This window comes from Oncorhynchus masou, chromosome 33, assembly GCF_036934945.1.
Source record: "Oncorhynchus masou masou isolate Uvic2021 chromosome 33, UVic_Omas_1.1, whole genome shotgun sequence".
In the NCBI taxonomy this organism is placed as follows: Eukaryota; Metazoa; Chordata; class Actinopteri; order Salmoniformes; family Salmonidae; genus Oncorhynchus; species Oncorhynchus masou.
In genome coordinates, this window is record NC_088244.1 from 15,186,449 (window position 1) to 15,211,717 (window position 25,269).

General features: G+C 43.0%; 1 protein-coding gene across 1 annotated transcript in view; it reads left to right on the plus strand.

Moving 5' to 3' along the window:
* b4galt5 (UDP-Gal:betaGlcNAc beta 1,4- galactosyltransferase, polypeptide 5) overlaps window positions 1-17,761 on the plus strand; it is a 67,945-nt gene extending 50,184 nt beyond the window's left edge. The window contains exons 2-9 of the mRNA XM_064956509.1: window positions 2,521-2,640; window positions 8,060-8,173; window positions 8,760-8,887; window positions 9,965-10,081; window positions 10,634-10,821; window positions 10,996-11,118; window positions 13,450-13,551; window positions 14,019-17,761. Of these exons, the coding sequence (XP_064812581.1) occupies window positions 2,521-2,640; window positions 8,060-8,173; window positions 8,760-8,887; window positions 9,965-10,081; window positions 10,634-10,821; window positions 10,996-11,118; window positions 13,450-13,551; window positions 14,019-14,169 (1,043 nt within the window). The 3' untranslated portion in view covers window positions 14,170-17,761. The remainder of the gene's footprint in view (window positions 1-2,520; window positions 2,641-8,059; window positions 8,174-8,759; window positions 8,888-9,964; window positions 10,082-10,633; window positions 10,822-10,995; window positions 11,119-13,449; window positions 13,552-14,018) is intronic.
* The last annotated feature ends 7,508 nt before the right edge of the window (window positions 17,762-25,269 follow it).

Genomic DNA, 25,269 nt, shown 5'->3' on the forward strand with positions numbered 1-25,269 from the left:
CTGATCGTAAATGCTGTTCAAGTCCAGGGGGGAGTGGTGAGCCAGGTAACATTTGGTTTTGAGGCACATGCCCGGGAAATGCGCTCTCTCCAGCTCTCTTCCTCTGTCACTCTTTCTTTCCATTTTAAATGAGATATATGTTCTTTCCCTCTCTCCCACATCCCTCTCCCTGTCTCAATCCATATTAGCATTCTTCTCTGTCAGCTGCTTCAGCAGAGACCCTTTGTGTTTGGGGGAATCGCCTCATAAAGACACAACACAGATAATCAATTAGGGTCAGAACAGAGCAGAGGGGTACAGTATACTACGGAGCAGGATCAAGAGGTTAACCATCTAACCTTCCTAAACATTCTAATATATATAATATACAGTGGGGCAAAAAAGTATTTAGTCTGCCACCAATTGTGCAAGTTCTCCCACTTAAGAAGATGAGAGGTCTGTAATTTTCATCATAGGTACACTTCAACTATGACAGACAAAATGAGAGAAAAAAATATCCAGAAAATCACAATGTAGGATTTTTAATGAATTTATTTGCAAATTATGGTGGAAAATAAGTATTGTCAATAACAGAAGTTTATCTCAATACTTTGTTATATACCCTTTGTTGGCAATGACAGAGGTCAAACGTTTTCTGTAAGTCTTCACAAGGTTTTCACACACTTTTGCTGGTATTTGGCCCATTCCTCCATGCAGATCTCCTCTAGAGCAGTGATGTTTTGGGGCTGTAGCTGGGCAACACAGACTGTCAACTCCCTCCAAAGATTTTCTATGGGGTTGAGATCTGGAGACTGGCTAGGCCACTCCAGGACCTTGAAATGCTTTTTACGAAGCCACTCCTTTGTTGCCCGGGCGGTGTGTTTGGGATCATTGTCATGCTGAAAGACCCAGCCATGTTTCATCTTCAATGCCCTTGCTGATGGAAGGAGGTTTTCACTCAAAATCTCACGATACATGGCCCCATTCATTCTTTCCTTTACACGGATCAGTCGTCCTGGTCCCTTTGCAGAAAAACAGCCCCAAAGCATGATGTTTCCACCCCCATGCTCCACGGTAGGTATGGTGTTCTTTGGATGCAAATCAGCATTCTTTGTCCTCCAAACACGACGAGTTGCGTTTTTACCAAAAAGTTCTATTTTCGTGTCATATGGTCAGATGAAATTCTCTCAATCTTCTTCTGGATTATCCAAATGCTCTCAAGCAAACTTCAGACGGGCCTGGACATGTACTGGCTTAAGCAGGGGGACACGTCTGGCACTGCAGGATTTGAGTCCCTGGCGGCGTAGTGTGTTACTGATGGTAGGCTTTGTTACTTTGGTCCCAGCTCTCTGCAGGTCATTCACTAGGTCTCCCCGTGTGGTTCTGGGATTTTTGCTCACCGTTCTTGTGATCATTTTGACCCCACGGGGTGAGATCTTGCGTGGAGCCCCAGATCGAGGGAGATTATCAGTGGTCTTGTATGTCTTCCATTTCCTAATAATTGCTCCCACAATTTATTTCTTCAAACCAAGCTGCTTACCTATTGCAGATTCAGTCTTCCCAGCCTGGTGCAGGTCTACAATTTTGTTTCTGGTGTCCTTTGACAGCTCTTTGGTCTTGGCCATAGTGGAGTTTGGAGTGTGACTGTTTGAGGTTGTGGACAGGTGTCTTTTGTACTGATAACAAGTTCAAACATGTGCCATTAATACAGGTAACGAGTGGAGGACAGAGGAGCCTCTTAAAGAAGTTGTTACAGGTCTGTGAGAGCCAGAAATCTTGCTAGTTTGTAGGTGACCAAATACTTATTTTCCACCATCATTTGCAAATAAATTGTTTAAAAATCCTACAATGTGATTTTCTGGATTTTTTTTTTCTTCTCATTTTGTCTGTCATAGTTGAAGTGTACCTATGATGAAAATTACAGGCCTCATCTTTTTAAGTGGGAGAACTTGCACAATTGGTGGCTGACTAAATACTTATTTGCCCCACTGTATACATTTTGTTGACAAGCTTGAAATGGGCTTGATCTAATTTGACACAACAAGCAAAATCGCACATCAAAGTTTAGCTCTCTTAATAAATCAGGAGGGGGAGAGAGAGTTCTGCCCTTATATTTACGTACCATATAGGAGTTTTGCCTTTGGAGGATATTCTTTTTATGGTGCATCCTCACTGGACGCCCCTATTTTCATTTGGGTTAGTTGCAGGTGGTTATATTAAACACATCCAGGCATGATCTGAAATAAACATTCCAGTCTGAATACACCCTTTATGAAAATGACTGCTCATTCAATGTTGGATTGTATACTGATGTTACAGTTCCCTGACAGAGTTAGCAGTGTCTGTTTTCTTCATTGCAGTTCTCACTTACAGTAGTTCATCCTTTCTGTTAGTGGTGTGGTTTCTAAATGTCTCCTCAATCTTTTTTGGTAGAAAATATACCAAATTGCAGGTAATTTTGACAGAGCAGGACCGTATGACTGTATCAATGAACTAACGTTTCACTCCTCTCTCCCTCCTCTCTCCCTCCTCTCTCCGTAGTAAATGAGTACCTGTTTATGGTGCAGGCCACAGGGATTCACATCAAGGACAACGTGAAGAATATCGGTGTTCAGGTTCTAGAGCAGGTTGTCAGAGGTGGTTACAATATCAATGGGACAGGTAAGACACAGCTAACACAGGTTCTTAATGTTAGGGCACAAGTCTGCCAACACAGGTTCTCAATAATATGTGTCTTAACACTTCTACATTATTGTGGATGCTACCATGGTTACGGATAGTCCTTAATGAATCGTGAAAAATGATGAGTGAGACAGTTAGACACACCAATATCATACCCATAACACATGATAACCTCTCACCATTACAATAACATAGGAGTAGGGATGCATGATATATCAGTGAACATATCGGAATCGGACGATATTAGCTAAAAGTACCAACATCCATATCGGCTGATGTCTAGTTTAACGGCAAAGTGCAAAACCAATGTCAAAGCTGTCGTGCATACCTATATAACTTAGGTACATGACGTAATGACGCCACATAAAATTTTGCACTACACTTACAACACAACATTCCTATCCTAGCCCACAATGTCTGCTGTGTGGCTCGAGCAGTCAACAAGTCGAGCAGTCATTTGAAACAGTAAGAACATTTCAGCGAGACAACTCAAAGATGAAATCCATTAAAGCCAAGATAATGGAATTCATTGCCCTTTACAATCAACCGTTCTCTGTCGTGGGTGATGTTGACTTTCGCCGACTGGTCGAGCACCGGTACACACTACAAAGTGCGCTATTTTTCAGATGTTGCCCTATTGGAGTTGCACAGTAATAGCGTCACTGCTATTAGCTTCACGACATACATGCTATGGAATGCCGTTTGGGTCTTTGCCTGTTAAAATAAGATACAGTAGCACTGTCAAAGCTGTACAAAAAGTCTGCAAACACCAGCAACGAACGATGTGTTTTCAATATAGCGTTGGTAATAAAACATAATTTGTTCGACCGTAACTTCTGGGGTAGCTAGCTTTAGCCTTGGTACCTAGCTAGCACCATTACAACCAGCCTGAAAACAATGACCAGTAGAAACTGCAGTCATTTTCATTATTCTTAGCAATGATTTTGGAAACCTTATGAGTAAGTATTAGCTAGGTTGCCACTTGTTGTTCGCCTATTGAAATTGAACTTAAGTTCATGAAAATAAATAGCTAGCCAGCTACTTAACCCTTTTGCCCAAAGCTAACATTATAAGCAGCCAGCTAGCTTCATCTTGCTAGTGAGGCTCGACCGGAAATGTGTTCTGAAGCTAGCCACAATAAGGATTAGGAAGAATAGTCTAATTTGCTGTTTGCCTTCAAAAATTAAAGTGCCATTGACAGTGCCGCAAATGAATACAAATAGTAGAATTATGCCATACTTTTATTTTAAAGGATAAGCGCAAGTTTCACTGTTGTGGCTAATCCTTATTGTAGCTAGCTTCACATAGATGGGTCCAACCACCATTAATCAAATAAGAACTGTCTTATAAATGTAGGGTTGTTTTAGATGATGACACCTAGCTACAGTATATAGTTAGCTCGCTTGTCGCTTTGATTGTCACTTTGTTCTTCCCCAAAAACATAGCATTGTTTGCATCCATGAGCTAACTAGCTTATTTTTATGACCAGCACTGTAGGTGCGCGAGACAACTTCACCAGCATCATACCATACGTATCGATGAATCTTTGTGACATATGAAATACGAGTGATAGTGTAGTCAAAGTGTAATAACTATGTAAAAAGTTAATAAATGTGTTAAATTATTATGTGACGTGCAGTCATATTCAGGTCCTGACACGTTAAATAGTATATTTTTTTTGCCACTTGAAGACCCAAACGGCGTTCCGTAGCCATGACCCAAACGGCGTTCCGTAGACATGACCCCAACGGCGTTCCGTAGCCATGACCCAAACGGCGTTCCGTAGCCATGACCCAAACGGCGTTCCATAGAAATCCTGGTTGAGAATGAAACGACTGAACAAATGAACAACGAAGCAGCACAGCAAGTATGTGACAGAAATAGGTTTTGATTGTTTTACTGGTAATGGGGACATACGTAAATGCCATAAACAAAATAACTTTTGTGTGTGTGTGTGTGTGTGTGTGTGTGTGTGTGTGTGTGTGTGTGTGTGTGTGTGTGTGTGTGTGTGTGTGTGTGTGTGTGTGTGTGTGTGTGTGTGTGTGTGTGTGTGTGTGTAACCTTAACTAGGCAAGTCAGTTTAGAACAAATTCTTATTTATAATGCCGGCCAAACCCAGACAACGCTAGCCCAATTGTGTGCCGCCCTATGGGACTACCAATCACGGCCGGATGTGATACAGCCTGGATTCAAACCAGGGACTGTAGTGACTCCTCTTCCACTGAGATGCAGTGCCTTAGACTGCTGATCCCATGTGTGTGTTAACTATTTAACTGTACTGGCATGCTTAAAAGGCAGTAAAAATGTTTTTATATTGGTTATATCTGGGGGTTTTTGGCAAGGAAATATCGGTATCGGCCAAAACATTTAATATCGGTGCATCACTCCATAGGACGTTAGCATTTTTTGGGGGGGTATGATATTTGTGCGTCTAACTTTCTCACTCATCATTATTCATTCAGGATTCTTCATAATCATAATAGCATCCACATTAATGTAGAAGTGTTTAGAAACATATATTCTTTACAATAAAGTGACTACATTATTTAGCATTAATTTCTGTTGGGCACAAAATGATCTGAAACACAACCAAAACAAACAGCAAATGGGTAATTTAAAAAGTTATAGTCAATTGATCAATAATATAGTTATTCTCTTAAAATGTTTTGCTATCTTTAATGTACAATCTGTAGAAACTATGAGAATAGAAAAATTAAGCACAGTTGGAAAAATATATGCCAAATAGAAACTGTACGGTGTTCAGAGATAGATGGGAGGGGTTGAGGGGAGCTAAAGGGTGGGGCTAAAAAAACAACATAACTAATGTCAAATATACGGTGTCCGTAATGTCAAATATACGGTGTCCGTAATGTCAAATATACGGTGTCCGTAATGTCAAATATACGGTGTCCGTAAAATGTATAGAAGTTCAGAACGTTTGTGAAACCGCACAGTTGAAAAGGACATGGCAATTTGAAATCAAAACTGGATGGTGTTCAGAGATAAATGGGAGGGGTTGGGGGGAGCTGAAGGGTGGGACTAAAAACAAACAGGCCCAACCTCTACTATTGTAAAGTGTACTGTGTCCATAAAATGTATGTATAAGCTAGAAGTAGAAGCCTAAGTGTTGTTGTCCATAAGTTTACTCCAATTAGGGGAGGGGTGGTAGGGTTAGGGGAAAATAATAAAGGAGAATGTGCTTCTACACCTGCATTGCTTGCTGTTTGGGGTTTTAGGCTGGGTTTCTGTACAGCACTTTGAGATATCAGCTGATGTACGAAGGGCTATATAAATAAATTTGATTTGAGAATATTTATTTACTAACAAATATATATGGGGATTGGAAATGATGCAGACAATTGAATTGATGGAACCCACAATCTATCTGCAATATTAAAGCTGTTCTATCTCCTAAAAACCCCCAGACAAATAGCAAATGCATCCATTAAGTTTGTAGAGTCACAAGCTTGTTGTAATGAATATGGGACCAAATACTAAACTATTGACTACTTTAATTCACATATACACTACCAGTTAAATGTTTGGAGACACCTACTCATTCCAGGGTTTTTCTGTATTTTTACTATTTTCTACATTGCAGAATAGTAGTGAAGACATAAACACATATGGAATCATGTAGTAAAAATATATTTTATATTTTTCAAAGCAGCCACTCTTTGCCTTGATAACAGCTGTGCACACTCTTTGTATTCACTCAACCAGCTTCACCTGGAATGCTTTTCCAACTGTCTTGAGTAGTAGTAGTTCCCACATATGCTGAGCACTTGTTGGCTGCTTTTCCTTCACTCTGCGGTCCAACACATCACAAACCATATCAATTGGGTTGAGGTCGGGTGATTGTGGAGTCCAGGTCATCTGATGCATCACTCATCACTCTTCTTCTTAGTCAAATAGCCCTTACACAGCCTGGCGATGAGTTTTGGGTCATTGTCCTGTTGAAAAACAAATGATAGTCACACTAAGCGCAAACCTGACGGGATGGCATATCGCTGTAGAGTGCTGTGGTAGCCATGCTAAGTGTGCCTTGAATTCTAAATAAAGACTGTGTCATCTACAAAGCACCCCCACACCATCACACCTGCAGACATGCAGAGATCATCCATTCACCAACTCTCAAATTTGGACTAATCAGGCCAAAGGACAGATTTCCTCTGGTCTAATATCCATTGTTTGTGTTTCGTCTCAAGCAAGTCTCTTTTTATTGGTGTCCTTTTAGTAGGGATTTCTTTACAGCAATTCGACCATGAAGGCCTGATACTCAGTTTCCTCTGACCAGTTGATGTTGAGATGTGTCTGTTACTTGAACTCTGAAGCATTTATTTGGGCTGCAATTTCTGAGGCTGGTAACTCTCTAATGAACTTATCCTCTGCAGCAGAGGTAACTCTTGGTCTTCCTTTCCTGTGGCGGTCCTCATGAGAGCCAGATTCAACATAGCACTTGATGGTTTTAGCGACTGCACTTGAAGAACATTTAAAAGTTCCGGATTGACTGACCTTCATGTCTTAAATTTACAGTCCATCATTACTTTTTCTTTGCTTATTTGAGCTGTTCTTGCCATAAAGGACTTGGTCTTTTACCAAATAGGGCTGTCTTCTGTACACCACCCCTACCTTGCCAGAACACAACTGATTGGTTCAAACACATTAAGGAAAGAAATTCCACAAATGAACTTTTAACAAGGCACACATGTTAATTGAAATGCATTCCAGGTGACTACCTCATGAAGCTGGTTGAGAGAAGGCCAATAATGTGCAAAGCTGTCATCAAGGCAAAGGGTGGCTACTTTGAAGAATCTCAAATATAAAATCTACTTTGATTTGTTTACTACATGATTCCATGTGTTAGTTCATAGTTGTGATGTCTTCACTACAATGTATAAAATATTAAAATAAAGAAAAGGCCTGGAATGAGTAGGTGTTTCCAAACGCTTGACTGGTACTGTAAGTGAATTTGTCCCAATGCTTTTGGTCCCCTAAAATGGGGAGACTCTGTACAATTTTTGAGATGTGTAACTTCTAAACAGTTCCCCCGATATGGATGAATATACCCTCAAATTAAAGCTGTCAGTCTGCACTTTGACTTCATAGTCATTGTATCATTTCAAATCCAAAGTGCTGGAGTACAGAGCAAAAACCCAATACCTTTGGAGCTCACTGTAGTAGTCTAAGGTGTCATAATTAATGAGTTCTCTCTGGCTGCGTCTAGGCGCCCTATTCCTTTTTATAGTTCACTACTTTTCACCACAGCACAAGGTGAATAGTGTGCCATTTTTCTACACAGTCTGTGTGTCCGGACGATTAACACTGAGCAACATACTGGCAGTAGTGGAAATGTATTTAGGTTAGGCCATTGATTTCTCCTTCTGTCTGGGACCAGATTATGCCTATGACTTCAACCTGAGTGAGAGTGATGTGCCGCCCACCACATACCTCCCCGACAGCTTCACCTATTTGTCCTCACAGATTTGCCCAGAGAGACTGCCCTCCATGAGTGAGTACACACACACACACACACACACACGTTTGTTTTGCTATCCTTGTGGGGACCAAACGGTTGTTTCCCATTTAAAAATCTGCTTTTCCATAACCTTAACCCCAAATCCCTAACCTTAAACCTAACCCTATTGTAAACCTAACCCTTAATTCTAAACCCTATTGTAAACCTAAGCCTACAATATATTTTTTCCTTGTGGGGACTGGCAAAATGTCCCCACTTGTTTCCTTGTTTTACTATCCTTGTGAGGACTTCTGTTCCCCACAAGGATAGTAAAATCATAAACACACACTCTAGAATATTGGCCTTAAACCATTAGCTAGTCACATGGTACACATGTTTGATTTATTTCAAGCACTACTTTCAAAGTTCACTTCACAATGAGATTGGTATTTTATACCTATAGAGTTCTATTCTGGGCTTTGTGCTCCCCTAGCTAGTTAAGTGAAAGACTGTTACCTCAGTTCTTGAATGTCAGTTTATTTAGTCTTACGAGTGTATATATGGTTGCGTGCTGTCCTGTTCATTCAGTGTTGACCTCTCTCACTCACTCTCTCTCTCACTCACTCACTCACTCACTCAGAGGGGAGGCTGGAGGTGAATATGAGTGAGATGGCTCTGGAGGATGTGGAGAGGGTTCTGTTGAATGCTGAGCCTAGCATGACCCTGGGGGGCTACTGGAAGCCCAGGGACTGTGTCCCACGCTGGAAGGTGAGTTAGTGATTGGCGCAGTCCATCACACGCACTGTCATACTGCACATGCATGTAGCCTGTATAGGACTCTGATGGAGGCACTGTACTGTACAATCTGGATCAACACATCAGCCCTGGATAATGTATTTATTTGTCTTTTTAACATTGAACTGGAAATATATTGCACTTCAAGAGTGTGCAGCCAGGACTACATTCCTCCCATGTCTAACTTCTTCTCAAGGAAATGAAGGCACACAAACACATTCGCAAAACAGAGCAGCCAAACAGTGACTCTAAATTCCAGCTAGATGTGTGTAAACCAGACACTGTTTCTGCAGGAAGACAGCTGATTGACAGAGGGGGTTTGATGGTTGACATCTCCATTTCCCTACTCAGGCTCAAAGGAAACCTAAAGACATGTTCTGGAACTTTAACTTTAAGCAATTATTATTATTTTTAATTTTTTTTACCTCCTGCTTTGGATGTGTCAATGTGTAGTTCATACATGCATCATCTCTGAGAATAACTCAGTCTTACCTCACTTAGCCATGTAACCCTAGTTTGAAAGTGACCGTTTTTCTGGAACTTGTGCTGCACCATTTTCCATACAAGTTCCCCCACGTAGGCCAGCCCTCTAGCAATTCGAGTTCTAGCCAATGAGCTTCAGCCCCTTGCCATTTGAGTGACAGCTAACCATATGCACACACAGCAGAGTGAGAAAGAGAGGAATGATGTGGTGCACATCTCTGCACAAGTACGCAGTTTCCTGGGATCAGTTTTGGCTTGTGAGCACTTCTTTCAGAACTACTGGCTAAGAAGTATACAACAGTACTGGAGAATCTCTTTAAAGCTGCTGCTGTTACGAAGATGACTCTTCTAAAAACCAAAAGCAGGGAAAGATTTAGTTGGCCCTCTCCAGAGTGACCTTCAATCCACCTATATCCCCGTGCTATGATCAGCAGATGCCATATCTGATTGTGTGAAATGTATATTTTTGAAAGGCCTGTTGAAATACTTAAATGCCTTCTTCCTTACTTCTGTAGTGGTTGTGCCTTATCTGATGTGTAATAATGTTGTTCCCCTCCCTATCCATAGGTGGCGATACTGGTCCCATTCCGAAACCGCCATGAGCACCTGCCTATCTTACTCAGACACCTGATACCAGCACTACAAAGACAGAGGCTACAGTTCGCCTTCTATGTTGTAGAGCAGGTAACACGCATGCACACACTGCTTGGGTATGTGTGGCTCACTGGATAACCACAGAACTGCTTGGGTATGTGTGGCTCACTGGATAACCACAGAACTGCTTGGGTATCTGTGGCTCACTGGATAACCACAGAACTGCTTGGGTATGTGTGGCTCACTGGATATCCACAGAACTGCTTGGGTATGTGTGGCTCACTGGATAACCACAGAACTGCTTGGGTATGTGTGGCTCACTGGATAACCACAGAACTGCTTGGGTATGTGTGGCTCACTGGATAAACACAGAACTGCTTGGGTATGTGTGGCTCACTGGATAAACACAGAACTGCTTGGGTATGTGTGGCTCACTGGATAACCACAGAACTGCTTGGGTATGTGTGGCTCACTGGATAACCACAGAACTGCTTGGGTATGTGTGGCTCACTGGATAACCACAGAACTGCTTGGGTATGTGTGGCTCACTGGATAACCACAGAACTGCTTGGGTATGTGTGGCTCACTGGATAACCTCTTTCTCTCCTCCCTCCCTCGGACCACTCCTCCCTCTCCTCCTAGGTTGGTAGTGAGCCCTTCAATAGGGCCATGTTGTTTAACGTGGGCTTCCGGGAGGCTATGCGGGACCTGGACTGGGACTGTATGGTGTTCCACGATGTAGACCACATGCTGGAGAACGACAGGAACTACTATGGCTGTGGAGACATGCCTCGCCACTTCGCTGTCAAACTCAACAAGTACTCCTACATGTGAGTCTCTCACAAACTTTCAGACACTCGTGTGTGTATTGTCACGTGCTAACACACATACACAATTTTTCCATTAGTTGGAGTTGTCCAGGTTTCTCCTAACCATTTCTTAGATATATGTGTGTGTAATGCTAACTCTGTGTGTGTGTGTGTGTGTGTGTGTGTGTCCTCTAGGCTTCCGTACAATGAGTTCTTTGGTGGCGTCAGTGGTCTAACAGTGGAACAGTTCACCAAGATCAATGGCTTTCCCAATGCATTCTGGGGCTGGGGAGGAGAAGACGACGACCTTTGGAACAGGTGAGGAGAACGCCCTCCATACCCACACGCTTCACTCCTCCCTTTTATTACTTCCTGTACTCATACAGAACATAAACAACACACACCTCCATACACACACCGTGTCCCCTGTGACAGGTTTACAGTGCGAGGTTGTCGATAGTGTTGACATTGTTTAATCCTATCCTGAACATTAACCAATTGTAATTCAAAGTCTTTTTTTACCCCTTTTTCTCCCCAATTTCGTGGTGTCCAATTGTTAGTAATTACTATCTTGTCTCATCGCTACAACTCCCATACGGGCTCAGGAGAGCGTCTCCGAAACCCAACCCAACCAAGCCAAGCCGCACTGCTTCTTAACACGCGCATCCAACCCGGAAGCCAGCCACACCAATGTGTCGGAGGAAACACCGTGCACCTGGCGACCTTGGTTAGCATGCACTGCGCCCGGCCCGCCACAGGAGTCGCTGGTGCGCGATGAGAGAAGGACATCCCTATCGGCCAAACCCTCACTAACCCGGACAACGCTAGGCCAATTGTGCGTCGCCCCACGGACGTTTTTGAGAAAGATACAATGTCAAATCAAATTTTATTTGTCACATACACATGGTTAGCAGATGTTAATGAGAGTGTAGTGAAATGCTTGTGCTTCTAGTTCCAACAATGCAGTAATAACCAACAAGTAATCTAACCTAACAATTTCACAACTACCTTATACACACAAATGTAAAGGAATGACTAAGAATATGTACATAAAAAAATATATGAATGAGTGATGGCCGAACGGCATAGGCAAGATGCAGTGGATGGTATAGAGTACAGTATATACATATGAGATGAGTAATGTAGGGTATGTAAACATTATATGAAGTGGCATTGTTTAAAGTGGATAGTTATACATTTATTACATCAATTTTTCCATTATTAAAGTGGCTGGAGTTGAGTCAGTATGTTGGCAGCAGCCACTCAATGTTAGTGACATCGGGTGGTGTAGGTGTCCTGGAGGGCAGGTAGTTTGCCCCCGGTGATGCGTTGTGCAGACCTCACTACCCTCTGGAGAGCCTTACGGTTATGGGCGGAGCAGTTGCCGTACCAGGCGGTGATACAGCCCGACAGGATGCTCTCGATTGTGCATCTGTAAAAGTTTGTTTTTTTGGTGACAAGCCAAATTTCTTCAGCCTCCTGAGGTTGAAGAGGCGCTGCTGCACCTTCTTCACCACGCTGTCTGTGTGGTTGGACCATTTCAGTTTGTCTGTGATGTGTACTGTACGCCGAGGAACTTAAAAATTTCTACCCTCTCCACTACTGTCCCGTCGATGTGGATAGGTGGCTGCTTCCTCTGCTGTTTCCTGAAGTCCACAATCATCTCCTTTGTTTTGTTGACATTGAGTGTGAGGTTATTTTCCTGACACCACACTCCAAGGGCCCTCACCTCCTCCCTGTAGGCCATCTCGTCGTTGTTGGTAATCAAGCCTACCACTGTAGTGTTGTCTGCAAACTTGATGATTGAGTTGGAGGCGTGCATGGCCATGCAGTCGTAGGTTAACAGGGAGTACAGGAGAGGGCTGACAACACACCCTTGTGGGACCCCAGTGTTGAGGATCAGCAGGGTGGAGATGTTGTTACCTACCCTCACCACCTGGGGGCGGCCCGTCCGGAAGTCCAGGACCCAGTTGCACAGGGCGGGGTCGAGACCCAGGGTCTCCGGCTTGATAACTAGTTTGGAGGGTACTATGGCGTTAAATGCTAAGCTGTAGTCGAGGAACAGCATTCTCACATGTTAGTGAGGAAATGTATTTATTGTTTTCTTTTCATTTTAATAAGAGAGAACCTTCAATTCATTGCATTTTTATTTGTTGATGTAAAAATCGAAATTGACAGATTTATTTTTAAGGTTGTGCATTAGATTTGAGGTGGGTTGCGGTCGCAAAAAATTATTGGGAGAAAAAGTGGGTCCCCAGAGAAAGTTTGAATACCACTGCCTTAACCTTTACATTAACCATTCAGAATGAGTGCCTAAACTTAATGTTTAACCCTGTCCAAAACATTAAACTAAATTTGACATTTGGGACAACTTAGAAATTTGTTGTGTAGTGAGACTGTGAGAACTGGTTGGACACACAGCAGGCATTCTTCCTCCATTTGTCTTTGCCATACAGCATTGTTATCCCCCCACACACACACACACACACACACGAATCCGCTCCCACTGAAGCAGATGTGTCTACTGCGCCCCAAGCTTTACACAATCACTGACAACAGTATGTACTGTACAGTTTGTGCTGTGTCTTTGAATTGTTTATACCATGCCGTTGTGAGTGTGTGACTCTGTAGTGTTACTGTGTCTGACAGGGTGCAGTATGCTAACTACACGGTCAGTCGGCCGCAGGGAGAGTTGGGCCGTTACATGTCAATCCCACACCACCACCGTGGCGAGGTGCAGTTCCTGGGAAGGTTAGTCTCTCTCTCTCACACACACACACACACACACACACACACGCCACTCTCTAGTACACTAACACACATCCCCGGTGATACTTGGGGATTTGGATAAAGGGTGTTTGTGAGAAGAATGCAGCCCCGACCCATGTGAGCCAGTCACATGAAGAGTCCGAGTTAGTGGCTTTCAGGGATTTCTCCACTCCTCCAAAGATTTTGCATGTGACTTGCTTGCGAGCTACATTCCAAGCATATCCTCTCTATTCTCATTCCTAAATACTTAACATCTTTTACAAGTCGGCAGTTAGTCGAACACGTCAAATAGAGCCGTCGTAAACCTGGAGTATTTCCCAATAGTCTACCATGACTTCCTTCTGGTCTCTTCTACTTCATCTTCTCTGGGACCCAAACTGACCTTGGAACAGCGTCTAGGCTCCTCTCTCCTCCTCTGTCTGACCCCTGTCTTTCTTCTGTCCTCCCAGGTACACTCTTCTAAGGCGCTCTAAGGAGAGACAGAGTCTGGATGGGCTCAACAACCTGCGGTACTCCCCCCTATTGTCCCGGAGGCCTCTCTACACCAACATATCAGTCAGCCTGAGCAGGAAGCTAGCCCCTATAGCAGACTATAACTGACCAGGAAGCAGCGGGCCACACAGCCCTCCGGGGAAACAAAGTCATTATGGACGTCAGCCATATCTCACCAGTCACAGCACTCCTTAGGACTTTTTAGTTAATTTACTTTGATTCGTTTTTTTTTTAAGCAAAAAAGACATGCAGAACGGTGTTGATTGATCCTCGTGACATGTAAGAAGAAAGCCGTACTCGTTTGGTGCTGTGGTCCATCAATCGCTTCTATCATCCGGGCTTCTCCACTCTTCTGTCTCCACCTGCCCTCCACACCATTTTGGGCCTTTAGCATTCATTCTTTCATTGATTTGTTCAGTAAGTCATTAATTCACTCATGGAGACGATGGCAACTGTAACCATAAGGGAAACAGGAACACGTTCCCTCTATAGGGCTGTGGTGTGTAGGGGACAGTAGTGTAGTTTGTGTATGTGGCTGAAGGAGTTAGGTTGTACACACATCTGCTAACACAGTCCCTCGGCTTTGATTTTATTTTCACCTTGAATATTTGACCTGAATATTTTTCATTGACTTCTTAAACCTGTGAAAAACAGACACACACAGAGTAGGTCCTCACAGCTGGCTCTGTGTAGGACATGGAGGGAGAGAGAGACGCTGTGGACTAAGGTATAACATTAGCTTCAGACTGACTTGTGTGCAGAGTGGCTGACTGGTCACAGTAGACGCACCTTTAGCTAAATAAACATACTAGCCTAGCAAATTGAAAATCTTTGACAGTACAGTGTGAGTGAGAGAGGGATAGCTATGTATGTGTGTGAGAGAGAGGGATAGCTATGTATGTGTGAGAGAGAGAGGGATAGCTATGTATGTGTGTGAGAGAGAGGGATAGCTATGTATGTGTGAGAGAGAGGGATAGCTATGTATGTGTGTGAGAGAGAGGGATAGCTATGTATGTGTGAGAGAGAGAGGGATAGCTATGTATGTGTGTGAGAGAGAGGGATAGCTATGTATGTGTGAGAGAGAGGGATAGCTATGTATGTGTGAGAGAGAGGGATAGCTATGTATGTGTGAGAGAGAGGGATAGCTATGTATGTATGTGTGTGAGAGAGAGAGGGGAAGCTATGTATGTGTGAGAGAGAGGGGGGATAGCTATGTATGTGTGTGAGAGAGAGAGAGGGATAGCTATGCATGTGTGAGAGAGAGAGAGGGATAGCTATGTATGTGTGAGAGAGAGAGAGAGAGGGATAGCTATGTATGTGAGAGAGAGAGAGAGGGATAGCTATGTATGTGAGAGAGAGAGAGGGATAGCTATGTATGTGTGAGAGAGAGAGATAGCTATGTATGTGTGAGAGAGAGAGGGATAGCTATGTATGTGAGAGAGAGAGAGGGATAGCTAAGTATGTGAGAGAGAGAGGGATAGCTATGTATGTGAGAGAGAGAGAGGGATAGCTATGTATGTGAGAGAGAGAGAGAGAGGGGGATAGCTATGTATGTGAGAGAGAGAGGGATAGCTATGTATGTGTGAGAGAGAGAGGGATAGCTATGAATGTGTGAGAGAGAGGGATAGCTATGTATGTGTGAGAGAGAGAGGGATAGCTATGAATGTGTGAGAGAGAGAGGGATAGCTATGTATGTGTGAGAGAGAGAGAGATAGCTATGTATGCGTGAGAGAGAGAGATAGCTATGTATGTGTGAGAGAGAGAGGGGAAGCTATGTATGTGTGAGAGAGAGAGATAGCTATGTATGTGTGAGAGAGAGAGGGATAGCTATGTATGTGTGAGAGAGAGAGGGATAGCTATGTATGTGTGAGAGAGAGATAGCTATGTATGTGTGAGAGAGAGAGGGATAGCTATGTATGTGTGAGAGAGAGGGATAGCTATGTATGTGTGAGAGAGAGAGATAGCTATGTATGTGTGAGAGAGAGAGGGGAAGCTATGTATGTGTGAGAGAGAGGGATAGCTATGTATGTGTGAGAGAGAGAGATAGCTATGTATGTGTGAGAGAGAGAGGGATAGCTATGTATGTGTGAGAGAGAGAGAGATAGCTATGTATGCGTGAGAGAGAGAGATAGCTATGTATGTGTGAGAGAGAGAGATAGCTATGTATGTGTGAGAGAGAGAGATAGCTATGTATGTGTGAGAGAGAGATAGCTATGTATGTGTGAGAGAGAGAGAGATAGCTATGTATGCGTGAGAGAGAGAGATAGCTATGTATGTGTGAGAGAGAGAGGGGAAGCTATGTATGTGTGAGAGAGAGAGATAGCTATGTATGTGTGAGAGAGAGGGATAGCTATGTATGTGTGAGAGAGAGAGAGATAGCTATGTATGTGTGAGAGAGAGAGGGGAAGCTATGTATGTGTGAGAGAGAGAGATAGCTATGTATGTGTGAGAGAGAGAGGGATAGCTATGTATGTGTGAGAGAGAGAGGGATAGCTATGTATGTGTGAGAGAGAGGGATAGCTATGTATGTGTGAGAGAGAGATAGCTATGTATGTGTGAGAGAGAGAGGGATAGCTATGTATGTGTGAGAGAGAGGGATAGCTATGTATGTGTGAGAGAGAGAGATAGCTATGTATGTGTGAGAGAGAGAGGGGAAGCTATGTATGTGTGAGAGAGAGGGATAGCTATGTATGTGTGAGAGAGAGAGATAGCTATGTATGTGTGAGAGAGAGAGGGATAGCTATGTATGTGTGAGAGAGAGAGAGATAGCTATGTATGCGTGAGAGAGAGAGATAGCTGTGTATGTGTGAGAGAGAGAGGGGAAGCTATGTATGTGTGAGAGAGAGAGATAGCTATGTATGTGTGAGAGAGAGGGATAGCTATGTATGTGTGAGAGAGAGAGAGATAGCTATGTATGTGTGAGAGAGAGAGGGGAAGCTATGTATGTGTGAGAGAGAGAGGGATAGCTATGTATGTGTGAGAGAGAGGGATAGCTATGTATGTGAGAGAGAGAGAGATAGCTATGTATGTGTGAGAGAGAGAGGGATAGCTATGTATGTGTGAGAGAGAGAGGGATAGCTATGTATGTGTGAGAGAGAGAGATAGCTATGTATGTGTGAGAGAGAGGGATAGCTATGTATGTGTGAGAGAGAGAGATAGCTATGAATGTGTGAGAGAGAGAGGGATAGCTATGTATGTGTGAGAGAGAGAGATAGCTATGTATGTGTGAGAGAGAGAGAGGGATAGCTATGTATGTGTGAGAGAGAGAGGGATAGCTATGAATGTGTGAGAGAGAGAGATAGCTATGTATGTGTGAGAGAGAGAGGGATAGCTATGTATGTGTGAGAGAGAGAGATAGCTATGTATGTGTGAGAGAGAGAGGGATAGCTATGAATGTGTGAGAGAGAGAGATAGCTATGAATGTGTGAGAGAGAGATAGCTATGTATGTGAGAGAGAGAGGGATAGCTATGTATGTGAGAGAGAGGGATAGCTATGTATGTGTGAGAGAGAGGGATAGCTATGTATGTGTGAGAGAGAGGGAGATAGCTATGTATGTGTGAGAGAGAGGGATAGCTATGTATGTGTGAGAGAGAGGGATAGCTATGTATGTGTGAGAGAGAGGGAGATAGCTATGTATGTGTGAGAGAGAGGGATAGCTATGTATGTGTGAGAGAGAGGGATAGCTATGTATGTGTGAGAGAGAGGTAGCTATTTGTATGTGTGAGAGAGAGGGATAGCTATGTATGTGTGAGAGAGAGGGATAGCTATGTATGTGTGAGAGAGAGGGAGATAGCTATGTATGTGTGAGAGAGAGGGATAGCTATGTATGTGTGAGAGAGAGGGATAGCTATGTATGTGTGAGAGAGAGGGAGATAGCTATGTATGTGTGAGAGAGAGGGATAGCTATGTATGTGTGAGAGAGAGGGATAGCTATGTATGTGTGAGAGAGAGAGAGATAGCTATGTATGTGTGAGAGAGAGAGATAGCTATGTATGTGTGAGAGAGAGGGATAGCTATGTATGTGTGAGAGAGAGAGATAGCTATGTATGTGTGAGAGAGAGAGATAGCTATGTATGTGTGAGAGAGAGAGATAGCTATGTATGTGTGAGAGAGAGATAGCTATGTATGTGAGAGAGAGAGGGAGATAGCTATGTATGTGTGAGAGAGAGAGATAGCTATGTATGTGAGAGAGAGAGAGAGATAGCTATGTATGTGTGAGAGAGAGAGAGATAGCTATGTATGTGTGAGAGAGAGAGAGATAGCTATGTATGTGAGAGAGAGAGAGAGAGATAGCTATGTATGTGTGAGAGAGAGAGAGAGATAGCTATGTATGTGAGAGAGAGAGAGAGATAGCTATGTATGTGAGAGAGAGAGAGAGATAGCTATGTATGTGTGAGAGAGAGAGAGAGATAGCTATGTATGTGAGAGAGAGATAGCTATGCACATGGGCTTGTCAGCATCCTGTTTTCACTGCTTTGAGGGATTTCTGATGTCAGACACATGTTTAGTGAGTCTCCTGAACTGAAATGTTCACTGTTCACATCATGTCATGCAGTTTAAGCCTGTCACCCAATTCACACTATTTTCCCTATAGGCCTGTGTGTTCCAAAATCATGTGTCACACTGTATAGGAATAGGATGATGTTTGAGAGGCAGTCTAAAACTAGAGACCCTGTTCTATCCCCTTTACCCTAAACAGAAATGTTTATTCATCTATAGGGTCATTCGTGATGGAGCCTGCAGAGGCATTTTCACTGGTGTCTATTTAAAGAGACACTGCACTGTGTTTGCAGCTGCTTTGTGTAATGTCATTCTGACGTTGGTTAGACACCGTGGCAACGCCCCCCCCCCCCCCCCCCCATCCTGCTGGACTATGATGACGGTGCCCTTAGGCACTGCTCAAAGGTCAGAAAGTAACTGCAGACACAGATTAAGTCATTAGCAAGTGGTTAATCTTTAGCCAGTGTGTATGTCTGTGTGTGGGAAAAGTCTGAATACTGGCGTTTGTGTTTGGGTGGTATGCTACATGAGACCTCAAAAACTAAGGTACATTCTCCACTCCAAATATCTCCAGCAATTCCAGCCCTTCGTCTTCTCATCTGTGCAGATATGTGTATTTTTGTATTTGTAGTTTTTAAGGATCCCCATTAGCTGCTGCTATGGCAACTCTTCCTGGGGTCCAAACAAATGAAGGCAAAAATAAAACGGTACATCATACAACATTATTACAGTAGAACATTTATAATCCCATCATACGTATGTGTGTGTGTAGAGTGCGTGTGTGTGTGTGTGTAGAGTGCATGTGCTAGCGTGTGTGGCAGTGTTTGAGTGAATTGGTTTTGTCACAGTACTGAAGTAACATCACATGTGGTCCTACTGTTGTCTCTGTTCGAAGGCCTATATTCCAACACACCGGCCCCTCCATGTCTTGGTGTCTCCATAGCTTTAAAATACTCATAGTTCATTTCACACACATCGCCTTGTCAAATCATTGACTTTCTTCAGATGTATCATTTGGGAAAAAAGTTTTTTTTGTGTTCCCATGATATGATGGAGGCGGGACCTCCTTTTATTTATTTAATCTTTTAAAGATGACTTCCTGTGATTGATTGATTGATTTTGTTGTGGTGATGATGATGATGATTCAGTAAACTTGCTGTGAGACAGGCTGTGTTAGAAGCACTGAAACTTGTGGTTGTGAGATTGAAAGTTCAACCTGTGTGGAAAGATGTTCTAAATTAACCCCTGCCCCTAAACTCTATGCACTTAGATCTGAAGCAATTAGCAAAATGGTAACGGCTCCACCTTTTTTTAAATGCTAGTTGGAATGTCTGCCATATTGCTTATACCTGTCCAATCCACTTGGATCTACAGACATGCATAGAGATTAGGATATAGAGGTTAATTTTGGATTTTATATGTTCGTTAAATCAGCTGAACCGGCAATGTAGACGTAGGCCATTTTGTGTGACAACCACAGGAAGAGGAAGACTCCTAATCATAAAGTCACTTCCTCCTGCTAAGCACCTTCTGTTTCTTCATCGATAATCAATGGTGCTGATCTGCTTGCCCTTCGATTGGGGGAGCCACTCACTACGTGCTGCCTGGGAACCAATCCTGTGTGTAGATAGCTACAGGAAGTACCCCTCTTATTGGTTCATCCTTCCTCTTTTTAATGTCACCCAACTAGAAGCATGTGTTTACTTACCTACTGTGGCCAATCACGTTGGAGGTGCTTAGTGGAGAGTTGTTGACATTAGCTGCTAGTTTCTCTAAAGTCTTCCTCTTCAAGTGTGTTTGATTGAAATGGTGGAGCCGGTCAATGCCAGGGGCCCAGGTGTCATTTACAAGAGGTTGTTGTTTTTTGTTTGTAAATATATTAGGTTTTGTTTGTTTTCAAGCTCTGCTCTGCTCAGAGAGCCTGAGTTTGTAGGCTAGTGTTCGAGCCCTAAGGTTTCCAGTACTGCTGGAGGAGGAGAGGAATACAACCCAGTAGTAGTGCTAACTTGAGGCCTGGGTGTGAATCACCCTGCTGTCTGTCACTTCTAGGTTAACCCCAGACCTTCAAGGTAAGTCCCAGTCCAGACCCCAAGGCCTGCAGCCTCTGGTTCTGTTCCTTTGCCTTGAACCAGTGAGTGACCTAGACCTGGGAAACCAAGTAAACATGTACTGTAGTATACTGTCTTGTCAGTGACATTGGTTGGTCTTTACAGTGCTGCAGCTCTCGAGGATTAGGACTGGGGACACCTTGGTTTAGGCTTGGTCTTACGTCAGATAGCTCAACGATCGTCTTAACGGCGTGTCCCGTTAGAATAACGCCATCTGCCAGAAGACAATGGGGTTTAGATTGTTGTTCTAACTGATCCTGTGTCAGTGTGGTAAGCCCAGAGCTCAGCCAGGGTGTGCTGCAACGCCCCGGTCTTGTCAGGCTCGTCTCTGACCGAGCAGAGCCATGATCTGATCCATTCTGTGCCAGTCCAAATGAAGGGCTCAGTGCTGCTCCGCCCTGGTATGACTAGCCACTGTTATTATTCTGTCTAGATGTACATGTAGCAGACTGGATAATCATGGAGGCTAGTCGTCTCAGAGATGAGCACTGACACCCTGACAGACTGGCAAGCCTTAATAAAAACCTCTTTAATTTATTTCACTGTTTTCACACGCTTACATTTTTTTATGAGCAAATCTATTTAAATTGATGGAAAAGGTGCATATAAGATAAATGTCCACTCTGTAAATATTATTATGTCTAGTGTTATTGAAAAGAGAAATTAAAGGTCTTAAATCCCTACAAATGCTTAACGAACAAGGGGTTCCGCTGAGTTCCTTCTGGTGCCATGGACCTACTTACCCTCATCTAGCGCTACATAATCACTCACATTATTGGTTCCAAACTCATTGTAGATAAGGAATAATGTAAGGGTTAGTCCATCAGCATTAGAACCCATCAGCATTCTGGAATAGTTCCCATTGTCATGAAGCAGATGATGTAGTAGTCTCAGTAGTCTAAAGTGGTAAGGTGTAGGTGTAGCTTATAGGCAGTGCTTGACTTGGGGAGGAGATCAACAGAGCTGAGTACTGGCACCTCAAATGTTCTCCTGCTTGAGCTCCTGTTCCTCTTATAGAATACCAGCTCAAAAGTATTGTGGAGCTCCTGCACCTAAATATAAACAGTACCGGCACCCAAAATGACTACTCAATCTATTTCAGTCCAAGTCAAGTACTGCTAATAGGGTATAGGGAGAACTACATCAGCCAGAAACACCATTATGTTTATAGTAATGAGACAAGGAAGCGAAACCATGTTCCAACTGCTACCAACTCCAGATTATACACCCCCAAAATGTGTTTTTGTATAAAGGCAAATTGAAAGATGAATAAATACATGACTATATTACTAATATAGCTTTCTCTGATTGTAAGAACTTTATTTCTCCTTGAATTGAAGCCACTTGTAAAACTCGATGTCAGCCTTATGTCTGTCTGCATTATCTTTTGTATGATTTTTTTTTTACCATCGTTATTGTCAAAGTACACCAATAAAATTAACTTTAAACAATGTCCATGTGCTCTGAAATGATTATAATTAATGGAGCCATGTTGGCTCAGAAAAGGGCTAGAAATGGGAGGAGTAAGGAGAAGAGGGAGTGGTCAGAGCTAGTCACACCAGTACTCTAGGAAAACTAGACCAAGTCATGTCTCCTGTTAACAGAACTCTCCACTGCACAGCTGTTCTGTATCAGATCAGTGACGGGACAAAGGTTTTGGTTGTTTAATTTTGTGTGTGTGTCATCTGTCACAGCAGGGAGCAGAAAGAGAGTCTGAGAGGAGGGTCACAGCTGCATTTAGTGGGTGACATTTAGAACGTCAACAACAGCACATCTCAGGTCAGCCCACTGCTGTCACCCGCCTTTTCATTTGGCTCCATTCAATGGTCAAAAACCACTAGGAGACATATGCCACAGAATTGTACTGTCATATGGCCATATTTGCTCATTCATATACACTGTGCAGTGACACACAATTATTTTGTCGGTTTTATTAGAAAAACGTGTATGAATGTGAAAGGGAATTTGAACGCATTCAGTTGTGCAACAGATGAGGTATAGTCTTCCACATTTAACTTCATCGAAGTCCATTTCATCGGTGCATATGCATATGTACACTCAACCAAAATATAAACACAACATGTAAAGTGCTGAAATAAAAGATCCCAGAAATGTTCAATATGGACAAAAAGCTAACATCCCTGTTAGTGGGCATTTCTCCTTTACCAAGATAATCCATCCACCTGACAGGTGTAGCATATCAAGAAGCTGATTAAACAGCATAATCATTACACAGTTGCACCTTGTACTGGGGACAATAAAAGGCCATTCTAAAATGTGCAGTTTTGTGTCACAAAACAATGCCACAGATGTCAAGTTTTGAGGGAGTGTGCAATTGGTATACTGACTGCAGGAATGTCCACCAGAGCTGTTGCCAGAGAATTGAATGTTAATTTCTCTGTCATAAGCCATCTCCAACATCGTTTTAGAGACTTTAGCAGTAAGTACAAACATCTTTACAATCACATACTACTTGTATGGCGTCATTGTGGGCGAGCGGATTGCTGATGTCAGCGTTGTGAACAGAGTTCCCCATGGTGGCGGTGGGGTTATGGTATGGACAGGTATTTCCAGCAAATTTGCACAGCCATTGAAGAGGAGTTTGACAACATTCCACAGGCCACAATCAACAGCCTGACCAGCTCTATGTGAAGGAGATGTGTCGTGCTGTATGAGGCAAATGGTGGTCACACCAGACACTGACTGGTTTTCTGATCCAAGCCCCAACTGTTTTGTAATGATCTGTGACCATCAGATGTATATCTGTATTCCCAGTCATGTAACGTTCATAGATTAAGGCCTAATTAATTTATTTCAATTTACTTCTTGTATGAACTCGGTCAAATCTTTGACGTTGCATGTTGCGTTTTATATTTTTGTTCAGTATATATATGTACGTGCGTTTGTGCCTCTCCAGCAGTCTTTATGCCACTAATGAAAGACTTGGCCTTCAGTGCTGATGAATGGCAATTCCTGATTCTATGGGTAGCACTCTGTTCCTATTTTGTGTGTGTGTGTTTTGGTGTGTTTCAGTCACTTCCCTTCATATCAGCACACAACGTGACAAGCCTCAGAGCTGCTCTCTCTCCATTCTGTGTGTCTGTTCTCTAGGTCATCCATGGTTGGGTCCCTCTGTGCCTCACTGCATCCCCAGGGAGGGAGAGGGTAAAGTTTGCTGGAGCGGGCACCCAGCTGTTCCCTGCCCATGGGGCCCTACTCACTCTGTGTTTGCTCTATCCTGCTGTGTGTTTTCTATTAGTGTGTGTGTGTGTGTGTGTGTGTGTGTGTGTAATGTATGTATGCATGCATGCATGCATGCATGCATGCATGCATGCATGCATGCAGTTGAAGTCGGAAGTTTACATACACCTTAGCCAAGTACATTTAAACACAGTTTTTCACAATTCCTGACATTTAATCCTAAAATTCCCTGTCTAGGTCAGTTAGGATCATCACTTTATTTTAAGAATGTGAAATGGAAGAATAATAGTAGAGTGATTGATTTATTTTGGCTTTTATTTCTTTCATCACATTCCCAGTGGGTCAGAAGTTTACATACACTCAATTAGTATTTGAGTATTTGGTAGCAGTGCCTTTAAATTGATTAACTTGGGTCAAGTGTTTCGGTTAGCCTTCCACAAGCTTCCCATAATAATTTGGGTGAATTTTGGCCCATTCCTCCTGACAGAGCTGGTGTAACGGAGTCAGGTTTGTATACCTCTTTGCTCGCACACGCTTTCTCAGTTCTGCCCACAAATTTTCTGTAGGATTGAGGTCAGGGCTCTGTGATGGCCACTCCAATACCTTGACTTTGTTGTCCATAAGCCATTTTGCCACAACTTTGGAAGTATGCTTGGGGTCATTGTTCATTTCGAAGATCCATTTGCGACAAAGCTTCAACTTCCTGACTGATGTCTTGAGATGTTGCTTCATTATCCACATAATTGTCTACCCTCATGATGCCATCTATTTTGTGAAGTGCACCAGTCCCTCCTGCAGCAAAGCACCCCCACAACATGATGCTGCCACCCCCGTGGTTCACGGTTGGGATGGTGTCCTTGGCTTGCAAGCCTCTCCCTTTGTCCTCCAAACATAATGATGGTCATTATGGCCAAACAGTTCTATTTTTGTTTCATCAGACCAGACGACATTTTTCCAAAAAGTACAATCTTTGTCCCCATGTGCAGTTGCAAACTGTAGTCTGGCTTTTTTATGGCGGTTTTGGAGCAGTGGCTTCTTCCTTGCTGAGCGGCCTATCAGGTTATGTCGATATAGGACTCGTTTAACTGTAGATATAGATCATTTTGTACCTGTTTCCTCCAGAAACTTCACAAGATCCTTTGCTGTTGTTCTGGGATTGATTTGCACTTTTCGCACCAAAGCACGTTCATCTGTAGGAGACAGAACGCGTCTCCTTCCTGAGCGGTATGACGGCTGCGTGTACATGTACACCTCCATTTGACTCAAATGATGTCAATTATCCTATCATTATAAGTGAAATAATCTGTCTGTTAACAGATGTTGGAAGGATGACTTGTGTCATGCACAAAGTAGATGTCCTAACCGACTTGCCAAAACTATAGTTTGTTAACAAGAAAT